The 24,117-nt window shown below is 41.6% G+C and overlaps 1 protein-coding gene across 3 annotated transcripts in view; it reads left to right on the top strand.

The window, feature by feature from the left end:
* LOC137518440 (transmembrane channel-like protein 2) overlaps nt 1-24,117 on the top strand; it is a 229,023-nt gene that overhangs the window by 180,374 nt on the left and 24,532 nt on the right. For all 3 annotated transcript variants that reach the window (XM_068236303.1, XM_068236302.1, XM_068236304.1), the window contains 3 exons: nt 9,341-9,408; nt 17,880-18,119; nt 21,128-21,253. In XM_068236303.1, coding sequence (XP_068092404.1) covers nt 9,341-9,408; nt 17,880-18,119; nt 21,128-21,253 — 434 coding nt within the window. The remainder of the gene's footprint in view (nt 1-9,340; nt 9,409-17,879; nt 18,120-21,127; nt 21,254-24,117) is intronic.

Genomic DNA, 24,117 nt, shown 5'->3' with positions numbered 1-24,117 from the left:
GGATCTGATAAAGGATTCCCACACCATCCTCTGGTCCCCTGTCGCTGAGAGTGGACCTACAGAAGATTACCAACAAGTGCTGGGCAGTAATCATATCTGGGCCGCACTCCTCTACAGGCAGGGGTGTGTCCACACACTGCGCATGCATACGTTTGTGCCCTCCCCATTCCTGAGATAGCAGCATAAGGTGGCATGAGCCCCCCTCCTGCATAAAATTTGCAGAAGAACAGATTGCCCTGCAATTGGAAAGATGGGAAAGTTTTCATTCTAAATGGATGAGATGGATGGAACACAAAAAAATGGTACACTCTGGTGTGTGTGTGTGGTTGGGGGAGGGGGGCTTGATAGGAGGATTTGGTAGAGGGAGGCAGGTTTAATTGGGGTTTTTTTGTTGTTGTTGTTTTTGTTTATTTTTCTTATAGTTTATTTTTTTTTATATATTATGCCTTGGTATTTCTGCTGGAAGAATTGTGATACAATAAAATTGAATTATATGAAAAAAGGTAGTCTTCAAAGCAGCAGTATTAGTTGGCCTTTATTTCTTCTTCCCTAGATAGTGATAATAGGTGGCCTTTGCCTTCCGCCTTCCCAACAATGCAGAGTAATATCTCACCTGTCCTGCACCGCACTGCCTCCTTCTTCCTTACTCAGTGCACACTAGCCTCCTGTATCTCCTCACTGGTGCTTCTTTTCCATTCCCTGCAGTCATGTGTGCACTAACATAACAAGGCAGCAGGTCACAGAGATAGCGATGCCACTGCAAGGAGCCATGGAGACCAGAGGAGAAGTTGTGGAAAGAAGGAGGAGGAGCATGCCAACCAGATATCAGGCTCCACTCTTCTTATTTAACTCTTTCCTGACCGCCTAATGCCATTAGGTGTCGGGAAGGTGGCAGCCCCAGGCCCGAAAGGCATCAAGTCCTGGGGTGGGGTTCTGCAGGGGACGCGCACACTGATGCACGCACATCCCCGAGCTCCATTATCAGTCTACCAGCGGATCACTGCTAGCAGACTGTTAGACACCCAGGGACGGATCTAGACCAAGTTGCGCCTGGGGCAAGGTCAGGTTTTGACGCCTAAAAGTCAGGTTTTGGCGCCTAAACTGCCATTCATTTTGCTGCCTTTTTAAGAATTCAACAAACTGCGCCTGTGGCAAGAGACCCACCTGACAGATCCGTCCCTGTAGACACCATCTATTTACATTGTACAGCGATGCAATCTACGGTATTGATGTACTGGGGACAGCCGTGTCACTCGGCTGTCTCCTGAAGAGGATCAGGGATCAATCGGCTCTCAGAGGCAGATGCCTAGGAGAGCTGATCGCTGTGACTGGCTGGCGGGAGGAATCAGGTATACAAAAATAACAATAAAATAGACATTTTTATTAGAAAATAAAAAAACACAATTAAATTCATTAAAAAAACCTGCAATTGTGGACAGAAAAGGGGGGGATTCATTTGTGTGGCTCTTCAGCGAGCCATTAAAGTTGCAGAGCCCTAATTTGTAAAGAAATTGCCTGGTCACTGGGGGGGGGGGGGGTGCACTTCAATAACAAAAACAAAAGACCGAGAGCCCAAATTGTGCAATATCTTCAAACAGTTGGATTATAGATTAATAAAAGTTATACTCACAAACATAGGTTGCCCCTAGGCAACCACTCCATATGCCAGTGGGGAGAATTAGTACCTGACCCCACTCAGGTATAAGATGTCGCTCTCTGTAGACAGAAATCAGGAAGAAATCCTTGCCACCATAGGTGGATCACTTGTTATTAGGATACAGACCAGAGGCGCCAAAAGAGTAAAAATGTAACAATATTTAAAAATGGGGGGAGATTAATAGTCACGACTCACCACCCATAGAACCAAGAACCAGCATAGGACTCAGTGTTCAGACGAACAAAACAATTTATTGGTACTCCTAGGTGCTACGCGTTTCACGGGACAATCCCGCTTCCTCAGGCAATCAAACAGGAGTGCAAGCTATAGAAGTGAAAGATAATACAATCCATAAACAACAGGACCCCAAATGCTTGTAATAAATAACATAAATAACACATAGTCTAGCAGGATGGCTAGTGCTTAAAATAGACAAAGTGCCAATGACAGTGCAGTCCTATATCGTATATATAAACAATACAAATAACAGTGCAGTCCTATGTCTTATATATAAAAAACAGAAAGTCTGGATTCTTTATAATAAAGTTAATTGTGTAATTCTTATGATATATGTCAAAGAATAAAATAGGATAATAATTGTAACCTTGTTGCTAAAGAGAAAAAAATTATGCACAGTGATACTGGCTAATAGATACAATATGCAGTGCTTATTTGTAAAACCGCAAGGTCCATAGTATTATGTGTAGAATAATGTGGACAAGGCTTACCTATCCGGGGTCTGGTAAGCTCTCAGCGCCTCAATGTGGAATGAGCTTAGCTGAGTTCAATATAAAGACTGTAATCACGGAGAACGCCGTCTCCGCATGGATTACAGTCATTTCCGGTATGTTGGGCTGAAGTGACGTATGACGCGCATGCGTCGGAAGCTATAGCCGCCATCTTAGTTATGGGCATGTATTGCCAGTAAGCAGCGGGCAAGTCAGCGGCTAAGAGCCCTATAACATCAGGGCATGTGCTGCAAGTGAGCGGCAGGCAGTGGGTCTATAGCATTAACATGAGCACATATGCGGCTAAATGGCGTGGGCATGGTCAGTGGGAAATAGCGCAGGGACGCTACATACCACATGGTCGCATGGGGTGCGTCACTATGGAGGCTATGTGGTAGGCTGGATAAATTATGCAAAAACATATGTCATATGACGCGCGAAAACTGTGAGCGCCATATTAATTATGGGTATGTGGTGCCAGTAGTTGGCGTATGGTGCCGATAAGTGGCGAGCAGTAGGTCTATGGCGTTCATATAAACGCGTAGACGGCTATACGGCGTGACAATAGTTAGTGAGTAGTGCCACAAGGGGCGCTTGATCGCTGTATGGTCGCATGGAAAGCGTCCCTGTGGACGCCAGATCATTCTTTGTTGTGGAATAGTTATGTGAGATTTAATGTTATAGAATACTAGAGTATATGTAAAATAGGGAACAGGGTCAAGAGAATAGTATTCAAAGGAAAGTGTATGGGTGTAATATTGATTATTTATGTTGGCAAAATATTAAAATATTAAATTAGGGAGCATCAGTAGACACACATGCAAGCATACAACAAATATAGAATAAACATATGGACCTATAGTCCTATGAATAAATCCGTATAAAAGCACATACAAGTACCTATATATAAGCTATAAAAACACAATCTATAAAAAATAATAATAACAATAATAATAACAATAATAGAAAATTGATAAAAATAATTAATTAGAGGTCAATAAGAGAGAGGACAAAGTAATAAAACATTGTTTCTTAACAAATGCAAGCCACATAGGGCTAAATATCAGCGGAAGTTTTTTGGAGCATAACCGAATTTGAAAATTTGAGTATTAAATATATTCAAAAAGCTTTTTCTAAGACCTCATTGAGACCGTTAGGAACCAGACTTTTAAGAATGTTAATCCAGTAGATCTCTTTCTGGCGCAAGGCTTCAAAGGTGTTTGGAATATGTGGTGAAATGGCCTCAATAAAAGTGATACGAAACAATTGGGGATTGCGGTTGTGATGTGTACCGAAGTGTCTAGATACGCTATGTAATGCCAAACAATTAATAATGTTCCTTTTATGCTGGCCGACCCTACTGCGGGCCTCCTGGGTTGTGCGGCCCACATATTGTAGGCCGCATGGGCACGATATAAGGTAAATGATGAAGCGGGATTCGCAGTTGATATGTTGTTTAATGGGAAAAATGCTGGATGTGGTGGCCGAGTGAAAGGTATTGGTTGTGTTCACAAACTGACATGCCATACAGCGAGGTTTATGACATGGATAAGACCCGGGCCTTTCATTTGGTTTGGATCTTTGACACCTCATTCGACTAGGTGCTAGTATATTTCGTAAATTTGGGGCTCTTCTGGGTTACCCAACATAAAAATCAAAAACATCAAAACTTTCCCAAAATCTAACAATGTAAAACCACTCTACAAGTTCTTCAAGGGACCACCCCCAGCTTCGTTATCATTGCCATTGGGTCCCGGCTCGGGACCAGCCACACAAACTGGTCATACAGAAAATGTCTTAACAGACAATTTTAGTATTTCACAATTGAGTACGTATGAAACATTGACACAAAACTCTGAGTCCACTATGAACCCGATAGTATTGAGTGACGTACCAGATAATATGGATAGTCCAGACAATACCCTCACTGCAGCAGGTTTTTTAGACTTACCAGCCTCCTTGTCTCAGAGCACCCTGGTCCTCCCATTACCGAGTCCCACCAACAACCGAGTGCTCCTGAAACCAAGACACAATATAAAGCGCCCACACCCAGACCCCGGAAAAGAGGTAGCCGGGGCAAAGGCAAAGCACATAAGAAAAGATACATCAAAGCAAACACTGGAGACGTCACCTACCCGAACTCACAATTAAGAAGTATCTTTAATCTATCTGACTACATATTATCTACCCAAGAAACAAAATTACTGGAAAAAGGTCTATCATTCTGCCCAACCAACACATCGAATCTAAATGAACTATACACAGACCTTAACACTTACGTACGAAAGCTTACATTAAGGAGACATTTCACCATAAAAAAACATAAGGAACTACTCACCAATCATAACAATAGTGTAATTATCACAGATGATCCTTCCATACCGCCTGTATTAGTTGACCCAGGAGAGGTTGCTACAGAAAAATATATCACTACTCAGCTAAAAGGACGTTCAAGATTCAACCCCACAGCATCAAAGGGCCACTTACTACAAACATTCCATGATCTAGTTTTAGAAGACCTTGTAAAGATCAATCTACAAGAGTGTCCCCCCACAAATCTTACGCATGCGGAACACTTGGCACTGAATAAACTGAAAGCTTCACATAACATCATAATTAGACCTGCTGACAAGGGGGGGGGGTATTGTCCTCCTCAATCGGACTGATTATTTAGAAGAAGCGTCACGCTTACTAGACAATCCACTACACTATGCTACCCTTGACCACGACCCAACAGAGGAATATAATAAAACACTCAAAGTTTTCATAAATGACAATTTCCTTAGGGGCATTATTACGAAAAACGAAAGGACCTTTCTTATCAATCAACACCCCAGAACCCCCTTCTTCTACTACCTCCCTAAGATACATAAAACACTTATCAAACCTCCCGGTCGACCAATCATATCCGGCATTGATTCTGCCACCAGTAATCTTTCTGTCTTCGTGGATCAACATCTTCAACCCCATGTACAGTCACTCCCATCTTATTTAAAGGATTCCCAGCACCTTATATACCTAACAAAAGAAATCATCTGGCAGGACAATTTTCAATGGCTTACCTGTGATGTAACGTCCCTATATACTAATATACCCCACGAGTTTGGATTGACAGCTATTGATTTTTTTCTAAACAACAATCCTAACATGCCCCATTCTCAAAGAAATTTTATCACACAATGTGCCGAATTTATTCTCACACACAACTCATTTAGTTTTCAAGATAAATATTACCATCAACACACTGGCACTGCCATGGGGAGCTCTTTTGCACCCTCCTTCGCTAACCTGTCTATGGGTCTTCTGGAACACATTAAACTCCACCCCCAACACCCATTTGAAAATAATATCATTTTCTACAAGAGGTACATTGATGACCTAATTTTTATTTGGCAAGGAGATTCCAGTAGTATCTTACACTTTGTCAATTACTTGAACAACAATATAGCAGGCCTTCAGTTCACGGCCCAACATCATCATAATAGCATAGAGTTTCTGGATCTATCTTTGTATATAGATGGGAATAAAATTAAAACAAAGAATTACTTTAAGAAAGTTGATGCCAACAACTACATTCACTTTAACAGTCACCATCACAGACCATGGACCACTAATACTCCTTACTGTCAATATAAACGCATTTTCCGTAACTGCACTGATTACAATGACTTTCAATCACAATCCGAAGTTCTAACAAAAAAATTCATTGAACGAAAGTATCCTGAAAAACTCTTGAGGGACGCCAGAATCCGCGCTACCCAAACAAGACCTACTCAACCTACAGCAGCCACCCCCCAAGCTACCCCTCACGAATCCCCTTTTCCAAGATTCATTACTCGATTCAGCGCCCAACACAAAATTATTAGAAGAATTCTACAACATAGATGGGAAATCCTGTTACAGGACCCGTATTTGAAAACTGCAATGCCCGATAAACCATCTTTAACCTACAGAAGAGCCCCAAATTTACGAAATATACTAGCACCTAGTCGAATGAGGTGTCAAAGATCCAAACCAAATGAAAGGCCCGGGTCTTATCCATGTCATAAACCTCGCTGTATGGCATGTCAGTTTGTGAACACAACCAATACCTTTCACTCGGCCACCACATCCAGCATTTTTCCCATTAAACAACATATCAACTGCGAATCCCGCTTCATCATTTACCTTATATCGTGCCCATGCGGCCTACAATATGTGGGCCGCACAACCCAGGAGGCCCGCAGTAGGGTCGGCCAGCATAAAAGGAACATTATTAATTGTTTGGCATTACATAGCGTATCTAGACACTTCGGTACACATCACAACCGCAATCCCCAATTGTTTCGTATCACTTTTATTGAGGCCATTTCACCACATATTCCAAACACCTTTGAAGCCTTGCGCCAGAAAGAGATCTACTGGATTAACATTCTTAAAAGTCTGGTTCCTAACGGTCTCAATGAGGTCTTAGAAAAAGCTTTTTGAATATATTTAATACTCAAATTTTCAAATTCGGTTATGCTCCAAAAAACTTCCGCTGATATTTAGCCCTATGTGGCTTGCATTTGTTAAGAAACAATGTTTTATTACTTTGTCCTCTCTCTTATTGACCTCTAATTAATTATTTTTATCAATTTTCTATTATTGTTATTATTATTGTTATTATTATTTTTTATAGATTGTGTTTTTATAACTTATATATAGGTACTTGTATGTGCTTTTATACGGATTTATTCATAGGACTATAGGTCCATATGTTTATTCTATATTTGTTGTATGCTTGCATGTGTGTCTACTGATGCTCCCTAATTTAATATTTTAATATTTTGCCAACATAAATAATCAATATTACACCCATACACTTTCCTTTGAATACTATGCTCTTGACCCTGTTCCCTATTTTACATATACTCTAGTATTCTATAACATTAAATCTCACATAACTATTCCACAACAAAGAATGATCTGGCGTCCACAGGGACGCTTTCCATGCGACCATACAGCGATCAAGCGCCCCTTGTGGCACTACTCACTAACTATTGTCACGCCGTATAGCCGTCTACGCGTTTATATGAACGCCATAGACCTACTGCTCGCCACTTATCGGCACCATACGCCGACTACTGGCACCACATACCCATAATTAATATGGCGCTCACAGTTTTCGCGCGTCATATGACATATGTTTTTGCATAATTTATCCAGCCTACCACATAGCCTCCATAGTGACGCACCCCATGCGACCATGTGGTATGTAGCGTCCCTGCGCTATTTCCCACTGACCATGCCCACGCCATTTAGCCGCATATGTGCTCATGTTAATGCTATAGACCCACTGCCTGCCGCTCACTTGCAGCACATGCCCTGATGTTATAGGGCTCTTAGCCGCTGACTTGCCCGCTGCTTACTGGCAATACATGCCCATAACTAAGATGGCGGCTATAGCTTCCGACGCATGCGCGTCATACGTCACTTCAGCCCAACATACCGGAAATGACTGTAATCCATGCAGAGACGGCGTTCTCCGTGATTACAGTCTTTATATTGAACTCAGCTAAGCTCATTCCACATTGAGGCGCTGAGAGCTTACCAGACCCCGGATAGGTAAGCCTTGTCCACATTATTCTACACATAATACTATGGACCTTGCGGTTTTACAAATAAGCACTGCATATTGTATCTATTAGCCAGTATCACTGTGCATATTTTTTTTCTCTTTAGCAACAAGGTTACAATTATTATCCTATTTTATTCTTTGACATATATCATAAGAATTACACAATTAACTTTATTATAAAGAATCCAGACTTTCTGTTTTTTATATATAAGACATAGGACTGCACTGTTATTTGTATTGTTTATATATACGATATAGGACTGCACTGTCATTGGCACTTTGTCTATTTTAAGCACTAGCCATCCTGCTAGACTATGTGTTATTTATGTTATTTATTACAAGCATTTGGGGTCCTGTTGTTTATGGATTGTATTATCTTTCACTTCTATAGCTTGCACTCCTGTTTGATTGCCTGAGGAAGCGGGATTGTCCCGTGAAACGCGTAGCACCTAGGAGTACCAATAAATTGTTTTGTTCGTCTGAACACTGAGTCCTATGCTGGTTCTTGGTTCTATGGGTGGTGAGTCGTGACTATTAATCTCCCCCCATTTTTAAATATTGTTACATTTTTACTCTTTTGGCGCCTCTGGTCTGTATCCTAATAACTGGGGGGGGGGGGTGTTTAAGCCTGTGGCCTGTGGTCCTTGAGTGGTTAATATAAACCTCTGGATATCACTCCTTTAAAATACCATAGGCAGGAGTAGAGGGAGTAGAGTAGACCTCCGTACAGCAATGTGATGTTTAAAATTTCAGAATAGCATAAAAATGATTTCCAATCGGCTACTTGATTTCAACCAGGACACATGGAAAGCTGTTACTGTAACCAGAAATGCAATGTAAATCAAAAACATACCGTACTTAATTGAAAACATTTTATTGTTATCATTTTAATTGTTTCAAGGTTTAAAAACGACGTTTTGTGGAAATTTTGTGATGGGATGATTTACAACAATAATAAAAGAAATGACTGATTAATAAATGTATATCGCTGAATACCTTACAGCTGGTTTACACAGAACTGAAACGAATCAGTTGTTCTGCAGCAGTGCACTATTAAAAAACCTATCAGTTAAAATGCGTAGATGCCAATTATGTTTGTAGAACAAATACTGTATTTGCAGAAAAAATGTTTGTAGAACAAATGTTAAGGTGCCCGTTGACGATACACTCTCACATGAATCAGATTGTATTATATTTTTGGTCCCCATTTGTGTGCCTGAATGATAATTTCAAATCGATCACCGGTCACATAGGCTAGTTGATCTTTCAGGAGATTGTGCCAATAATGGGCACATTTAAACACTGTCTGTCACTATTTGGAAATTGTATACTAACAAAGATGCATGTCTCTCCTAGCCTTCCTATGCTGAATTTGACATCAGTGGTAACGTACTGGGACTCATCTTCAATCAAGGAATGATCTGGTAATATCACATTGAGCAACTGAAAATTGAGAAACGCCATTTACCAAGTATTCCCCCCACCCCCACCCCCATTTTTCCTGATATATTGCCTATTTTCAGTCTCTGGTTTCAATTTGTTGAATTTCTAAAGGGGTTGAGTGAATCCTAGAAAATCTTCTACAGTAATTGGACTGCAGGTAGACCCATCAATGATCTAAGCCCACCAGGACGATAGTGAACTGTTAAAGGGATCATTTGGGCATTATAAAAGCTCATTCTGGAATTCAAGCTCTATACTGGAGTGCAGGTTGCACACTTTTAAAGGATACAACAAGATTCTACTTGTACTCCATGACAAATTATTTATTTATTTATTTATTGTATTTATAAAGCGCCAACATATTACGCAGCGCTGAACATTAATTTAGGTTACAGACAATATTTAGGGGTGACATACAGCAATATGACAATACAGGAATACAAGAAAACCAGATCACACAGCACAGTATTAGTACAAGGTAATGCTTAGTCAGTCACTGGATGGAGCATGGAGATTAGGCAAGTTAGGTTCACTCAGATGCATAGCATGGGTTCACAGTAATGGAGGTGCAAGATCAGGTAGGACACAAAAGGAGGAGGACCCTGCCCAAAGGCTTACAATCTAGAGGGAGAAGTAAGGACACGAATGGTAGGGGACCAGAGTTCAGCTGTAGGTTTAGAGCACTTGTGAGGGGTAGTAGGCCAGAGTGAAAAGGTGAGTTTTGAGGGCTTTCTTGAAGATGTTGAAGGAGGGGGCTGCCCTAATGGGTGGAGGTAGGGAGTTCCATAGTGTTGGAGCAGCTCTTGAGAAGTCCTGGAGGCGTGCATGGGACTGGGTGATGCGGGGGGCGGTTAGGCGAAGTTCATTGGAAGAGCAGAGTGAGCGGCTAGGTGTGTGCCTCTGAGTAAGATCGGAAATGTAGGTTGGACAGGTTTTGTGGACAGATTCGTAGGTCAGACACAGTATCTTGAATCTGATTCTGGACTGGATAGGAAGCCAGTGGAGGGATTCTAGGAGGGGATCTGCCGTGGTGGAGCGATGGGAGCAGTGTATAATTCTGGCTGCCGCATTCATGATGGACTGCAGTGGGGCTGTTCGGGTCATAGGGAGACCAGACAGCAGGGCATTGCAGTAGTCAAGGCGGGAAATTATGAGGGCATAGATGAGGAGTTTGGTGGTGGCAGAGGTCAGGAAAGGGCGAATCTTACATATGTTACGAAGGTGGAAGTTGCAGGACTTTGTGAGGTTTTGGATGTGGGAAGTGAAGTGAAATTTTGCATATGTTTAGTAGACGTGTGTATTTAGCAGGCGATGCTCATATACCGGTAAGCAGAATTGTTACCAATGGTAACAAATAATTAGAGATAGCCCGAACAGTTTGCCCTGAGAATAGTTTGCTGCTCACAAAGGGTGTTCGGATTTGCATCGTCAGGCAAACACTTGCCATGTTCGACCCGCCCCTATACATTATAATGGAACCAAAAATTGACCCCTCACCCCAGAGTCAGCAGACACATAGCAGCCAATCAGCTATCCCTCCCACCTGGACTGCCCCCCCCCTACCTATCAGAAAGCTAGCACAGCAGCCATTTTGCAGTCTGTGTTTGGCTTCTGTGCTAGGCAGATCAGAGAGAGTGTGCTGCTGACAGGGAGAGCATTAGGTAGGCCTGTGTTCTGTGTCCTCAGTGCAAATTCTTGCTGTTACGACATTGTCCTGGACAGCTAAGTCCTTCTTATGGCTGGTACATTGTTTTTCTTACTATTGTATTGCTGTTCTGTATCCAGTGCACACGTTAGCTGTCGGAGACAGGTTTGCTGGTCCTAGTAGTGCACCGACCATGACCCAATAATCCTTCACCACCACTACTGGCATCTAGTATCCACTACTGCCCGCTGTATAAGGCCCTTAGTGCTGAATTTTTTTTGGGTCACTTAACTGTCAGTGTACTACCTCAGCCTGACCACAGAAGCGTGAAAACCTTAATTGCCTGCACTCCCACAATTGTGCGCACAAGCACAGTGGCCACTATACACCACTACAAAAATATTTCCACAGAGAGGACTAACATTTATGTCCTGGAGGTGTCAACTAGCAAAAACAATGATCTGCTCACCTGACGTTATCACTAAAGCTCTTTGCGGTTGTTTGTGGGGCATTATACGCAGCCTTTCGTCTGTCAGTGTGAACCGGACCTAACCCTTACACTACCTTATCGCCGTGTACGCACGCCGAACATTTTAAAGCACTTAATTCCACAAATTTAGGAATGTACTGTGATTTCTGCCCTTTAGAGATTAAAAAACAAATCTGCCTCAACTACATAATTTTTGCTGGGACTTTTGCCATGGATCCCCCTCCGGCATGCCATGTGTCATGCCCCTTGAAACAACTTTTCCATTACTTTTCAGACCAGAAATAGTCCCTATAGGTTTTAAAATTTGCCTGCCCATTGAAGTCTACGGCGGTTTTCCAGATTCGCCTGTTCACAAACTTTTGCAGAAATTCGCGTTCGAAGTTCGCAAACCAAAAATCTGATGTTCGCCCATCACTACAATTAATTACAAAGGTTTTTTTTTATTTTTTTAAAGAAAAAGAATAGCTAGATCTGGAATGAGGAGTACAAGCTGGCTGAAATAGATGGGATCAACCAGTCTTCTACACTTCTTCAAAAATTGGAGTTTTTACAAGTTGTATACACGGCTGTGTGAATTTGTATGCCATGATCATAGCTAGAGTAATCCCTAAATGAACGCACAAGCTGAGATGATTTTCAAGCAGTTACATGCTGCTGCTTGTATTACCTTTTCAAGCAGATGATTTATGCAGGATAAAGAGCTATAACGAGATATAGCACTTGTTTATTATTGACTGTTATGCATTTTACGACGATTCAGAGATAGAATTTTTTGGGGGGTGACCCTCAAAAACATTGGGAAAATCAAGAGCCAGTGTAGTGTAGTATATTACCCAATATGGAGAAGAAAAATAGTAAGAAAAAAAGGAGGAGGGAGTAAGAAAAAAAGGAAGTGGTATCACAAACAAGCATTACCTGAAAAGCAACCACCACCAACATGGGTGAAGATTATGACCTAGTCCACACTCAGATCTAGAGAAAAAGGGGACAGGGTATAAATTATGTAACACATAAAGCTAAAACCCCAACTTCCCAACAATAGGTGGGCAGTAATCCTAAATAAAAGCAATAGGAGGTGAATGGTGTAATAAAATAATTAAGAAAGTTGAAAAAGAAGTGTACCGGTAGGTGATGAAGGGTAGGTGGGTAGATGGGAAGTATATTCAAGTATATTCAGTGGTAATAGTCCTCAGTGTGTGCAGTGATCAGTGGCTTTTTGATTTTAGGAACTTTAATGACCTGAAGAAGTGGGTTAACCCCCACAAAATGTGTTGTCAATTGTATCTGATAAATGTGGTGACTTAAAGGGATACTGTAAGGGGGTCGGGGGAAAATGAGTTGAAGTTACCTGGGGCTTCTAATGGTCCCCCACAGACGTCCTGTGCCCACAGAGCCACTCACCGATGCTTCGGCCCCGCCTCTGGTTCACTACTGGAATTTCAGACTTTAAAGTCTGAAAACCACTGCGCCTGCGTTGCCGTGTCCTCGCTTCCCCTGATGTCACCAGGAACGCACGGCGCAGGCACAGACCATACTGGGCTTGCGCAGTACGCTCCTGGTGCCATCAGCAGGAGCGAGGACACGGCAACGCAGGCGCAGTGGTTTTCAGACTTTAAAGTCTGAAATTCCAGAAGTGAACCGGAGGTGGGGCCGGAGCATTGGGGAGTGGCTGCGTGGGCACAGGATGTCTGTGGGGGACCATTAGAAGCCCCAGGTAACTTCAACTCATTTTCCCCCGACCCCCCTACAGTATCCCTTTAAGCTCTGGCCCACTTTTCTCCAGAGGTAAGACCATTACTTGGTGTGTTTTTCGTACATAAAATAGATGCCAAACACTATAGGCATCTACATACAAACTGGGGACAGCGCTCACGGATGCATCTGATTGCAAGCCTACAGAGGCAATGCAGAGCCCCTCTGGAACTAAATACACGCCCTGAATGCAAAGCAGATGCAAATTATGTACTAATTCTAATGTAAAGCTTTTTGAAGTGATTTTCAAACAGTGAATGCAGCTGGCCACTAGTATACTTACATTCAATTCATACAGCAGGAGGAATGGCAGCGCTTTCAAAACTCATACCTGAATGATTTTTTTTGCATAGATGTGCAGAGCTCCAATAACTACTGGACTAAAGTACACACCAACACTCATTGCAGGCACAAAAGGGGGGGACATAGCTTCAGTGAGGGGTGAACCTATACCTGAATGATTTATCTGCCATGATGTGCAGAGCTCCAATAACTACTGGACTAAAATGCACACCTAGCTTTCACTACAGGCAAAGGGGGGTGTTAGCTTCAGTGATAATATGTGCACAAATTATAAACTAATAGACTTACCCACGGCGGTGACGTACCCCCTTGGGGAAGACCTAACGCTAATCTAGCGATAAAAACACATAGGCATCAATATTAACACTTTAGCAGCCAATTTATTTAGAGGCTTGCAAGTTCTCCAAGCAAATTTATTTTAGCACATTTGCTTTATTTCTTATTTGTTACATTTTCATGCTTCTAATTAGTACTGCTGCAATGTTTACTTATGGCCACTTGTCCCTAGGGGACAGTGTAAGACAATAACAGAGGACTTCTGCTTTCATTTTCTATATCCTCTGCATTCCAAAGAATTTACAGCACGAGTTCAGCCAAATGAAGTCAAAAGCAGGGCACTTATCTCAAACGAAATACGGCAACTCTATTGAAGCTGTTAATGGGATAATATCCAGCCTGAAGGACCCTGGAGTGTACCTTATAAAGGATCCACCTATTTTGGTTTGTTAAGGCAGTAGGGAATTACAAGGTAAAAATTAAATAGTTACTCAGAATAATTCACAATCTATTATGCATTCCCTGAGTTACATTTTCACCCAAGTCCCAAGAATACAAAGGGATTTGCAATTGAAATCATTTGGAATAGAAAATGGGCCTTTTCGCTTCCAGTCAGCAAATAGCTGCAGGGATGTTTTTACAGAGCTTTTTTACTTTGTAATCTCTTGAATTATTAAAGCTCCGACAATGCATTAGGTAGGTAATTGTGTATGTTTAGAACACATATGCAAGAATTTATCTGACTTAAACTCTCAGATGCAGCAACAGAAGAACAAAATATTCTCATTAAAATAATGAGGTGCTTGGCTGTCTTTCACATGCACTTTCAAGCCGTATCTTTGCCAGCCAAGGGCTAAATTCGTACTTAATGCAAAACTGTCTGTTCTGGAGACTCTGTTACAAATATGGAAAATGGCCAAAGATATACAACTGCTAATACAATTATAGTTATCAAGATGAACAATGGCTAGAGTCCCTCAATATTTCTTGCAGCTTCAGCTGCATCATACATTCAGTTCATTTACAAATAATTACCGACTGTAATGCCATTACAGGAAATAAAAATGTTTACAACCTCTATCATAGTGCATTTGAACTGCACACTCATCAATTCAGCCTCGCTTTCAAATGCCTGTAGTCTGGTAATAAATGCATTAAGCGCACATTAATTTCATTTTCACTTTTCAGTTAATTTTCCAAAACATAAATGAATGTACTTAAAGCATTAAAGCATATCCACACTCTCCCTAAGAAAGAAACAATCATTAGATAATCTTTATACATTTCAAGTGTTAAAGCAAGCCGCAATACACAGACCACCTACCTATTTTAACTGTGTAACTGTCCCTAGTCACAGTTCTGGAGCTCAGCCCATGTTGAGAAGCTGCTTGCATCACTGTTTGGGGCCGTTCACACTTCTTGTGCATGCATTGCATATCTAATGTATTTCAACAGGATCACATTTTATCTGTGTTTTGAGTTTTTTCTTCATTTTAAAATTGTGTGGAAGGTCTGTAAATTTCTTATGTGCTTATCGCGTTTAATGCATGTCAATGGCAATGCTGAAAAATTGTGTTTTGTGCGCAATTCACATGCAAATTTGAAGTTATTTAGATATATTTTATGTAAATTGACTTTATGGATATACACAGAAAAAATGCCTCCGAAATGTGCATATAAACACATATAAAATGCACATAAAAATGCTAAAATGCATTCATTCAAAAAACTACCTGAATGGTCCTGATTTGCGTCGTTTTCACATCCCATTTTTCTGCAGCCTATATGTATGCTTTTGTATCCATTGCAAATCAATGGAAATACACATTTTTGCATTCCAAATGCAAACATGCGCATGCGAATATGCAGTTATTTACATTAATTTCATGAAAATTTACTTCATTGGTATGCATAGAAGTGTGAAAATTTGCACACAAAAAAAAAAACACAAAAAAAATCTGATGCAAAAAATGTAAAAATGCTCAATTGAAAATACAAAAAAAGCTGGAAAACGCAGCTGGAAATCACAGGGATAAGTGTGTAGGCACCCAAAAGCAGATTCATGAATGGAGGAAATCACATGCATAAAACTCTAACACAAGTGTGATTGGACCCCTATTGAAATGTATTTATTTATTGTATTTAGAAAGTGCCAACATATTACGCAGCGCTGAACATTAATTTATGGGAGTGATTACTTTTGTCTATATCAGAGGTGTATCTAGAGGGGTGCAGGCATGGCTCACCAAGGGCGCCATGCCTGCTCCTGTGCTGCACTGCCATGCCAGCCCCCATGCCCAGACCTCATATCAGATTCATTCTGTTATCTGGGGAATATGGCTGCTTAATATATGCATCTAGGGGGCACTTGGCTTAGTGTTAGAAAAGGAGGATAGAAAGAGAATAAAAAGAGATAGTTCCAAAAAAGTAACTTCAGCAATATCCCGAGGCAAGAAACACAAGCAACCATAACACATGTATGTGAGAAAGGATGCTGTTTTTAGAGAGGAAGGGGGCTCTGATGGGGGGGGGGGGGGTGCAATTTCAGTGTTTGCCATAGGCTCTAGATTACCCAGATACGCCCCTGGCATACATATAGGCAGCATCCTAGTGCCTTGTGGAATAAATGTGTCATGGCAGTAAATCCAACAAAGCCGTGGTGGTGCCAAGGGAGCAACCTCTCCATCCATGCTATCTATATTGCTGTTAATAACCTGATAGTAGCCAATAAATGTTAGCATGAAATCAATTGGAAATCATCCTGCCTCCTGCTAGGCTGCCCCACCAAGTGTATAAGTGTCCCCCACTGTGCCCATGCTCAGTGTAAAACCAAACGGTTGGGGCGGATATTGGGTGTGCATGCATCTCCCGGGGAGCAAGACAGGCCAGCTCCACAGCACAAATGTCTTGTACGCCATCGCTTGCCACACAGGAGCAATGCTCAGGCCAATGCCTAGTATTCACCTGAGTTATGCTCTTAATGCACAAACATTGCTCAGGTGGATCTGGCAATTGAATTTGCTGGCAAATCCCGAGCGATGTGAGGTGATAAGAAGCTCGCACATTTTGAGCTTATCACCTTGAATTGAATATGGCCCATATTCTCTCACCACTATGAATGAGCCCTTAGGCCTGGAACCCACTACAAAACCGTATCGCTAATCGCACTCGCTAGTGTTTTGTATGAGCAGTTTGTAAGCGATTTCATGCGCGTTTTAGGGAGCGATTTTAAAAAGTGTAATCAATTTGTCAGCAATTGTGTAGCGATTAGCGATTAGCGTTTTAAAGTCTGATTGGTCCTTTCAATTAATTTTAATTTTGTCACAGTGTACAGTAACTTTAAAACGCTAGCAAAATGGCTCTGTGCAGGTTTTGATGAGCGATTACGCCAGCGATGATATACTTTATATTGAAGCGCAAACGCTAACAAAATGCTGCATGTCCTGCGTTTTTACGATTTTGATAATCGCAATCGCTTCTGTGGAATTTGCACCATCCATGTACATTGGCAGAGCATTTAGGGCAATCGCTAGGGAAATATCACGCTACCTAAACGCTCAAAAAATCGCTCTAGTGGGTTCCAGCCCTTAGTGTATTAACAAGGAACTACATGTAAAAAAATCAGCTGACAACAACCCCAGCTACCTAGTACGGTATTACAAACTTATGCAAAAAGACTGTAAGGCATACAGTCTAATCATATAACTTGCAAAAAAATATTGTACACTGGTTTGATTTGTATACTCTGCAAGTCTTATTTATTTGCAAATGAATACATTCATTTAACATCACTTCTACGTCCAACCACCAAATTTGCTTATTAAAGAATGGTACAATGTGGCAAATGGTGAAGATGGAAAAAAAAAAACAATTGGTACACAAAATTAGCCACATTCAGAAATGTGTAATGTAAACCATTATTAGATCCCATGTGTAATCCAGATATACAGTAGTACACATATTTATGTTTGCTGTTCTCTTTTCAGGATGGGTTCATTTTATGCTCCTGGATTGATTGGCATCAATGTTCTAAGGTTGCTCACTTCAATGTACTTCCAGTGTTGGGCTGTTATGAGTAGCAATGTTCCTCATGAACGTGTCTTCAAAGCATCCAAATCAAACAATTTTTACATGGGGCTTCTTCTCCTCATTCTCTTCTTGAGTCTGCTACCTGTGGCCTATACAATCATGTCTCTTCCACCATCATTTGACTGTGGGCCATTCAGGTAAGGCTTTATACAGAAAATACCAAACTCCGAAATGATAAATGATATACACCTGTTCACTAAATTTAATTTTATTTAAACATCCATCAGCTGTGTGAGGAAAGGTAGTGGTATTCCTTCCACCTCCTGATAGCCTGGTTTGGCACCAATTGGTCAAAAGAGATTTCTGGCGGTGTGGCCAGGATGATAAAAAGTAACTTGAATGGTCAGGTAATTTTTTAAGGAGCAACATGAACTTAAAGCGGAATATAACCCTGCATTTCAACTTTGCTCTAAAACATTATTTACAGCATATTATATGCAACCAGCATTTTTTTTTACTAGACCAGCATTGGAAGGGTTACACACAGAGCTTTAAAGTTCCGTGGATAGAAATGCAGATGCATACGAAGTTTAGATAGATACATTTAAGTAAACACAATGTAACAAGTGGTGAATGTTACACACTCTCTGGCTGTCCTCCAGCTCCTGCACAGTCAGAGAGTGTGTGTCACATTCCACACTTGTTACATTGTGTTTACTTAAATGTATCTATCTAAACTTCGGATGCGTCTGCATTTCTATCCACGGAACTTTAAAGCTCTGTGTGTAACCCTTCCAATGCTGATCTAGTAAAAAAAAAAATGCTGGTTGCATATAATATGCTGTAAATAATGTTTAGAGCAAAGTTGAAATGCAGGGTTATATTCCGCTTTAACCCGGTGCCCACCTACAGTAAGGCTGCATTTTATGCAGATTATAGTTAGTGGGACCTCTTGTAAACTGCAAAAGATGCCAGTGCTCAACCAAAACTGGGATGCTTCCCTTTATTGCTGGATGTCAGCAGGTAGCCGAACCCATAGAAAGACCAGCACATGCCCTCTTGACAATTCACCTATCTCTGAATCACAGCAAAGGCTGACTTGAAGTTACATCACACAACAAAAGAGAGTGAAGCTCGGTGCCCAGCAGTGGTGGAGTGAGGGGCAGAGTCACAACAAGCCAAAGAATCACATAAGCAGCTCACCTGTCTTCACCTGTGGTTGCAGGACCTCTCGACATGCTCACAGGAACTGAGAGAAACTGATTGTCCAGTAGAAGAACAGAGGCCAGGCACTGTTAAAATTGCTGCTTTATTTCTTCCAAGCATGCAGTCAAAAATATGAAAACAGTCTTGGTGTAACTGGTATAGGAGGTAAGGTGCAAGGGGGAAGCAGGGCACACACAGCAGCTATTTTGCATGGGCAAAATGCTTGCTGGTTGCCGATGCAAAACAGTTGTGTGTGTCCTGCTTCCCCCTTGCACCCCACCTCTTACACCAGGTGCGCCAGGACTGTATTCACATGTTCTGGCTGCGTGTTTGGAAGAAATAAAGCAGCAGTCTTGACAGTGCCCAGCCTTTGCTCTTCTGTTCTGCTGACTTGAGGTTACATTGGCAGATAGGAGTAGTAGCTTTGTGCTTCCATGCTTCTGCCTGCCTAACTGACTATTTGACACTACTACAGTTCAGAAGTTGATGTATGATGAAGTTGGGGTTCATGGTTGCCAATGAAGTCATACCTCTACCAGAAATTGCATACCGCAAAGACAGCTGCCTGAGCTCTCTTTGAAAAATATTAATATCTGCCCACACTACATAGAAGCTGTGCCAACATAGGTTCATTTTAGGTCAGAAGTTCCCTTGTTAACAGCCACTGGAGTACATTCTCCAGTTATGCAACACAGCCTTTAAAACAATCAATATGATTCCGATTAGGACAATTGAAATTAAAATCATGACTAAAATTGTGTACCCACAAACCATTCCAATTTTCAAATCTTCCAATCAGTTTTCTGTAGAGAAATTCTTGATAAGGCATTGAAAAAAATATGACCTGTTTTTAGATGGGGCTGTGATACCTAAAAGGGGCTGCAGGGCTATTTTTAAATGGTGAAATGTTAGGTTGGCACTATAGTTATATTTTAAAGTAGTGGCTTAACTGAAGTGATATTCCTGTCAGCTAATGGTTAGAAGCTGGAGAAGGATTAGAGGAAAATTGTGTGACTCTTTTTCACATGGCCATTGTAGTTAACCAGGTACAATGATGATGCTATGATACAATATTTCCAGACGCTTTGCTCATCACACTACATACCCCAATGCTGGTCACACATGCTATGAGGGAGTGTAGGGAGTTATGGTGGCCACACTTGTTTGGGGGTGAGTTGTGGCAGCACTTGGTATGGGGGCGGAGAAGGAGGGAGTTAAGGTTACTACATTTGATGTTCATATGTAAGAGGTCATATACATGGGAAGCCGAACCTACAAATGAGGAGCCCCATGACATTTTCACAAGGGGATAATTGGTTCATAGTTACATCCCTGCTTCTGGAGACCAGAAGATATATATGAGTGCAGGTGGACTTCATATATAATATCCCAAAAATTAGCCTAGCCTAGCCTCTAAGAAGCAGTATGCAAGCTGGCTGGGTGGGCTACAATAAAAAGTACACTTATAACATAATATAACCCATTTCCAAGGCCTGAAGAATGGATTGGTTATACAGGTTTTACACCTGGCCATTTCATTTGCGGTGCAGTGCGATGCCGCACCCCATCGCATCACACTACAATGCAAAAAGGGTCATTTGCAAAGTGCCGGTCCCTCGCCACCACTCGCTACCTCTAGCTGCGTGACTTACTCCATGCTGGACAGGAAGTACATCACTGTGATTCCTGGGGTACCCCCGTCATATTTCTGTCGATTGGGTTAAGTGTGCTAGGCCCCATTGCCTTGCATTGTTGTTGCGTTACCCTGCAGTGAAACAAGTGTGAAAGGGGCCTGAATGAAAATACATTTGTGCTTTATCAATTGACCCATTTGATTTAATTACTTATTTTGATTGTTCTACTGAATGCCCAGATTGCATCTTGTCTGTACAGCTTTATACAGAAAGCTCCCCTTCCTGAATTTCTTTTAAAACGGTTACATTTAAAAAGAAACTATTGTAGTGTTTATTTATAAGTACAAATTTGTGTATGATTGTAGTGGGAAGAAGAGAATGTTTGATGTTATACAAGAAACGATGGAGACAGATTTTCCTCCCTTCGTTGGTAAAGTTCTCAGTTCAATAGCAAATCCTGGATTGATCATACCAGCTATTCTTCTTATGATGTGAGTAGTTTTATTGTTTACATTTTCTCCTGAGTTACCCAATAAACACCTAAAGTATCAACAGTGAAAGGTTGTTTTTCATGCTCTTTGCTGATGTGAATGAGATGTCACCAACTTCAAGGGCAAAAAGTAACCTTTCAAGTATCAAAGGGCTGCAATCTAATATATTACCTTTCAAGATTGCAGTGCATCGCTCATAACTCATTCACATTGTCTCCTGTGGGATACAGTATAAGCATTGCAGTTCCTTTTGTTAGATTTAGCTATCAGCATAGACTGCACCACTCACAGCTAAATGTATCTATATGGAGATTGAAAATGGTCTGATCCCACAAGTGATTTGATATCTCCCCAATCACAAATCCAGAATCAGTGAGCAATACTACCACTCTGTCAAACTTGAATTATTATCAAACTGTTAGTGATTTAGTTAGCTGCTAACATGTTGCATTTTGCACTTGCACAGTTTTATGTGTATTCCCAGATGAAGCCCTAAATTTAGGGGTGAAACCTGTTGGCTGTGCATAACATTTTGTTTAAGCGAGGGAGTTTTGTAGTATTTAGTCCCACATGTTGCATGTTTTTCAAGTGTGGAGAGCGTATTCTGCAATAATGTTGGTGTTTGAATTTGGGAGAATGAATTCAGAAACCCGAATTCCTCAACACAGCACACTTCAGCACCCAAAGAAGTGGACAGGATCACGGGAGGTCACTCATTTGCATTTCATGCCACCCTGCATATAACTCCGATGCTACCTGCTTCCGGCTTGGAAGGAGGAAGCATCAGAGTCATGTAAAGTGTGGGTGACTCACAAATGAGAGAACTCCCAGTGACCCTGTCCACTGCTTCAGGTACTGAAGTTTGCTTTGCGGGAGAATTCGGGTTTCCGAAATCATTCTCTCGAATTCAAACACCAACACTTCAGACTAAAATATTTGCAGTTAAGAGGTTATGTGTTAGTGGTGAGGACTTACAGATCTTTATCCCTGTTAGGTATTTGCACAGTGTGGTGTAGGTAATCTAGCCTCCAGAAGGGAGACCTGTCATGGTTGTCACAAATAGTTATTGAGCTCAAAGGAAATATGCTAACAGCATTGTGAAGTAAATATGTGTTTTGTATACAACTTAGAATAAGACCTGGGCCCACTAGAGATCGCAAAATGTTAGCATTTTTACAGTGGTTTTGATACTAAAAACAGATTTCTGGAGCAAGTTCAGGGAACGCGGTTTTTGCCCCTACATTCCCTGAATGAAATTGATCTGAAAATCACTATTATAGGAAACACTATCATAGGATTTCATTAGCCTAGCGCTTTTGGAATCACCGGTGAATGCTAGACAGCACAAATTGCTGCTGAAACAGCTCTAGTGGGCCCCAGGCTTATGTAAGTCCAAATAAATACTGTACGTGAACAAATATACAAGGACAATAACTAATTATAAAACCCATCTTTTCTGTAATGAGTGCTCCCAAAGCCTTAAAGAAAACCTGAACTGAAAATCAAAAGTCAAAATAAACATACACAAGTCACACTTACCTCACGTAGTCTACTCCTCAATCTCTTTCTCCTCTCCCGCGTCCTGTTTGTCCACTGTGATCAAGGGAATTCTCCGTCCTCCATTTTGAAAATGGCCATTACCCCATAACAGCTTTCTGGCCAGCACACTGTTAAATTGTAACATCGCCCAGTTGAGCCATAGGGAAACATGGACATTACCAGGCACTTCAGTTGTCCACTCAGCTATAACTGACAGCAACTGATATATAACTGACAGCAACTGATATATTTCAGTTCTGACAAAATGTTGTCAGAACTGGAAGGGCATTGTCAGAAGAAAATGGTGAGCTTCGGAGAGGAACTGATGGCAAGGTAACTATGTAATGTTCATTTGAAGTTACCTCATGTGTTTATTTTAAATAATTTTAGTCAGTACAGGTTCCCTTTAAAAGGATTGGTATTGAGGGTAGTAAAGAAGAATTAATGGGAGTGTGATAGGAGGTAACATCGCCGCAAGCCTACCTTCCAGGTGGTGGCTGGATAGATAGTGTAATGGTTAAGGGCTCTGCCCCTGCTGTAGGAGACCTGGATTCAAATCTCGGCTCTTTATATTCAGTAAGCCAGCACCTATTTAGTAAAGAGTTCTTTGGGCAAGACTCCCTAACACTGCTACTGCCTACTGAGTGCGCTCTAGTGGCTGCCTCGCAAGCGTTTTGAGTCCGACAGGCGAAAAGCGCTATACAAAAAAAGGAATTTTTAGGTCTTAAAATGTGACTTTAGTCATAAGTCAATTTTTTCAAGGGATGATTGTGGGGACCAGGAGGAATGAAGAGAGGAAGGGACAATGCACAGAGGTATGCGGATACAACACTAACATACCTTTGTGCTTAACTTAGCTTTGACTTGGGTCAGGTATACTAAGTGTACCTGAGGCAGAACTGGGGGGGGGGGAGATGGGACACAGAAGCCTGCTCCTTGCTCCAGGACATGCCTCTGTGTCCTCTCTGCGCTGCTCTCTGCCCCTCCTGCTCCACGTTGCGAACCCCCAAATCTGTTGACATTGAGCTTGTTGGTAGACCAATAGGGGAAGGAGCATCCTTTGCAGGTGAGGCACTGCTGCAAAACAACCCCCTTTGGCATTAGGAACGCCCTTCCCCACATCTCCATGGCCCTTCAATGCCTTTCCACTGAACCCCTTACTGCCTCTCCCATGCCCCTTCCCCTACTTTGTGTGCTCTGTGCTCTCAAAGAAACAGCACAGAAGTCTGTCTACAGTGCCGTGACCTCGGGGTTGTGGGTATTTTTCTTTTTCTTGAAAACTGAAACTAAAGGCTATCTTGATGCAGGGGTAGCAGGGAGCAGTG

The sequence above is a fragment of the Hyperolius riggenbachi genome, chromosome 5 (genome assembly GCF_040937935.1).
Source record: "Hyperolius riggenbachi isolate aHypRig1 chromosome 5, aHypRig1.pri, whole genome shotgun sequence".
Classification (NCBI taxonomy): Eukaryota; Metazoa; Chordata; class Amphibia; order Anura; family Hyperoliidae; genus Hyperolius; species Hyperolius riggenbachi.
The sequence above is the reverse complement of the archived record's forward strand: the minus strand, read 5'-3'. Positions and strand labels throughout refer to the sequence as shown.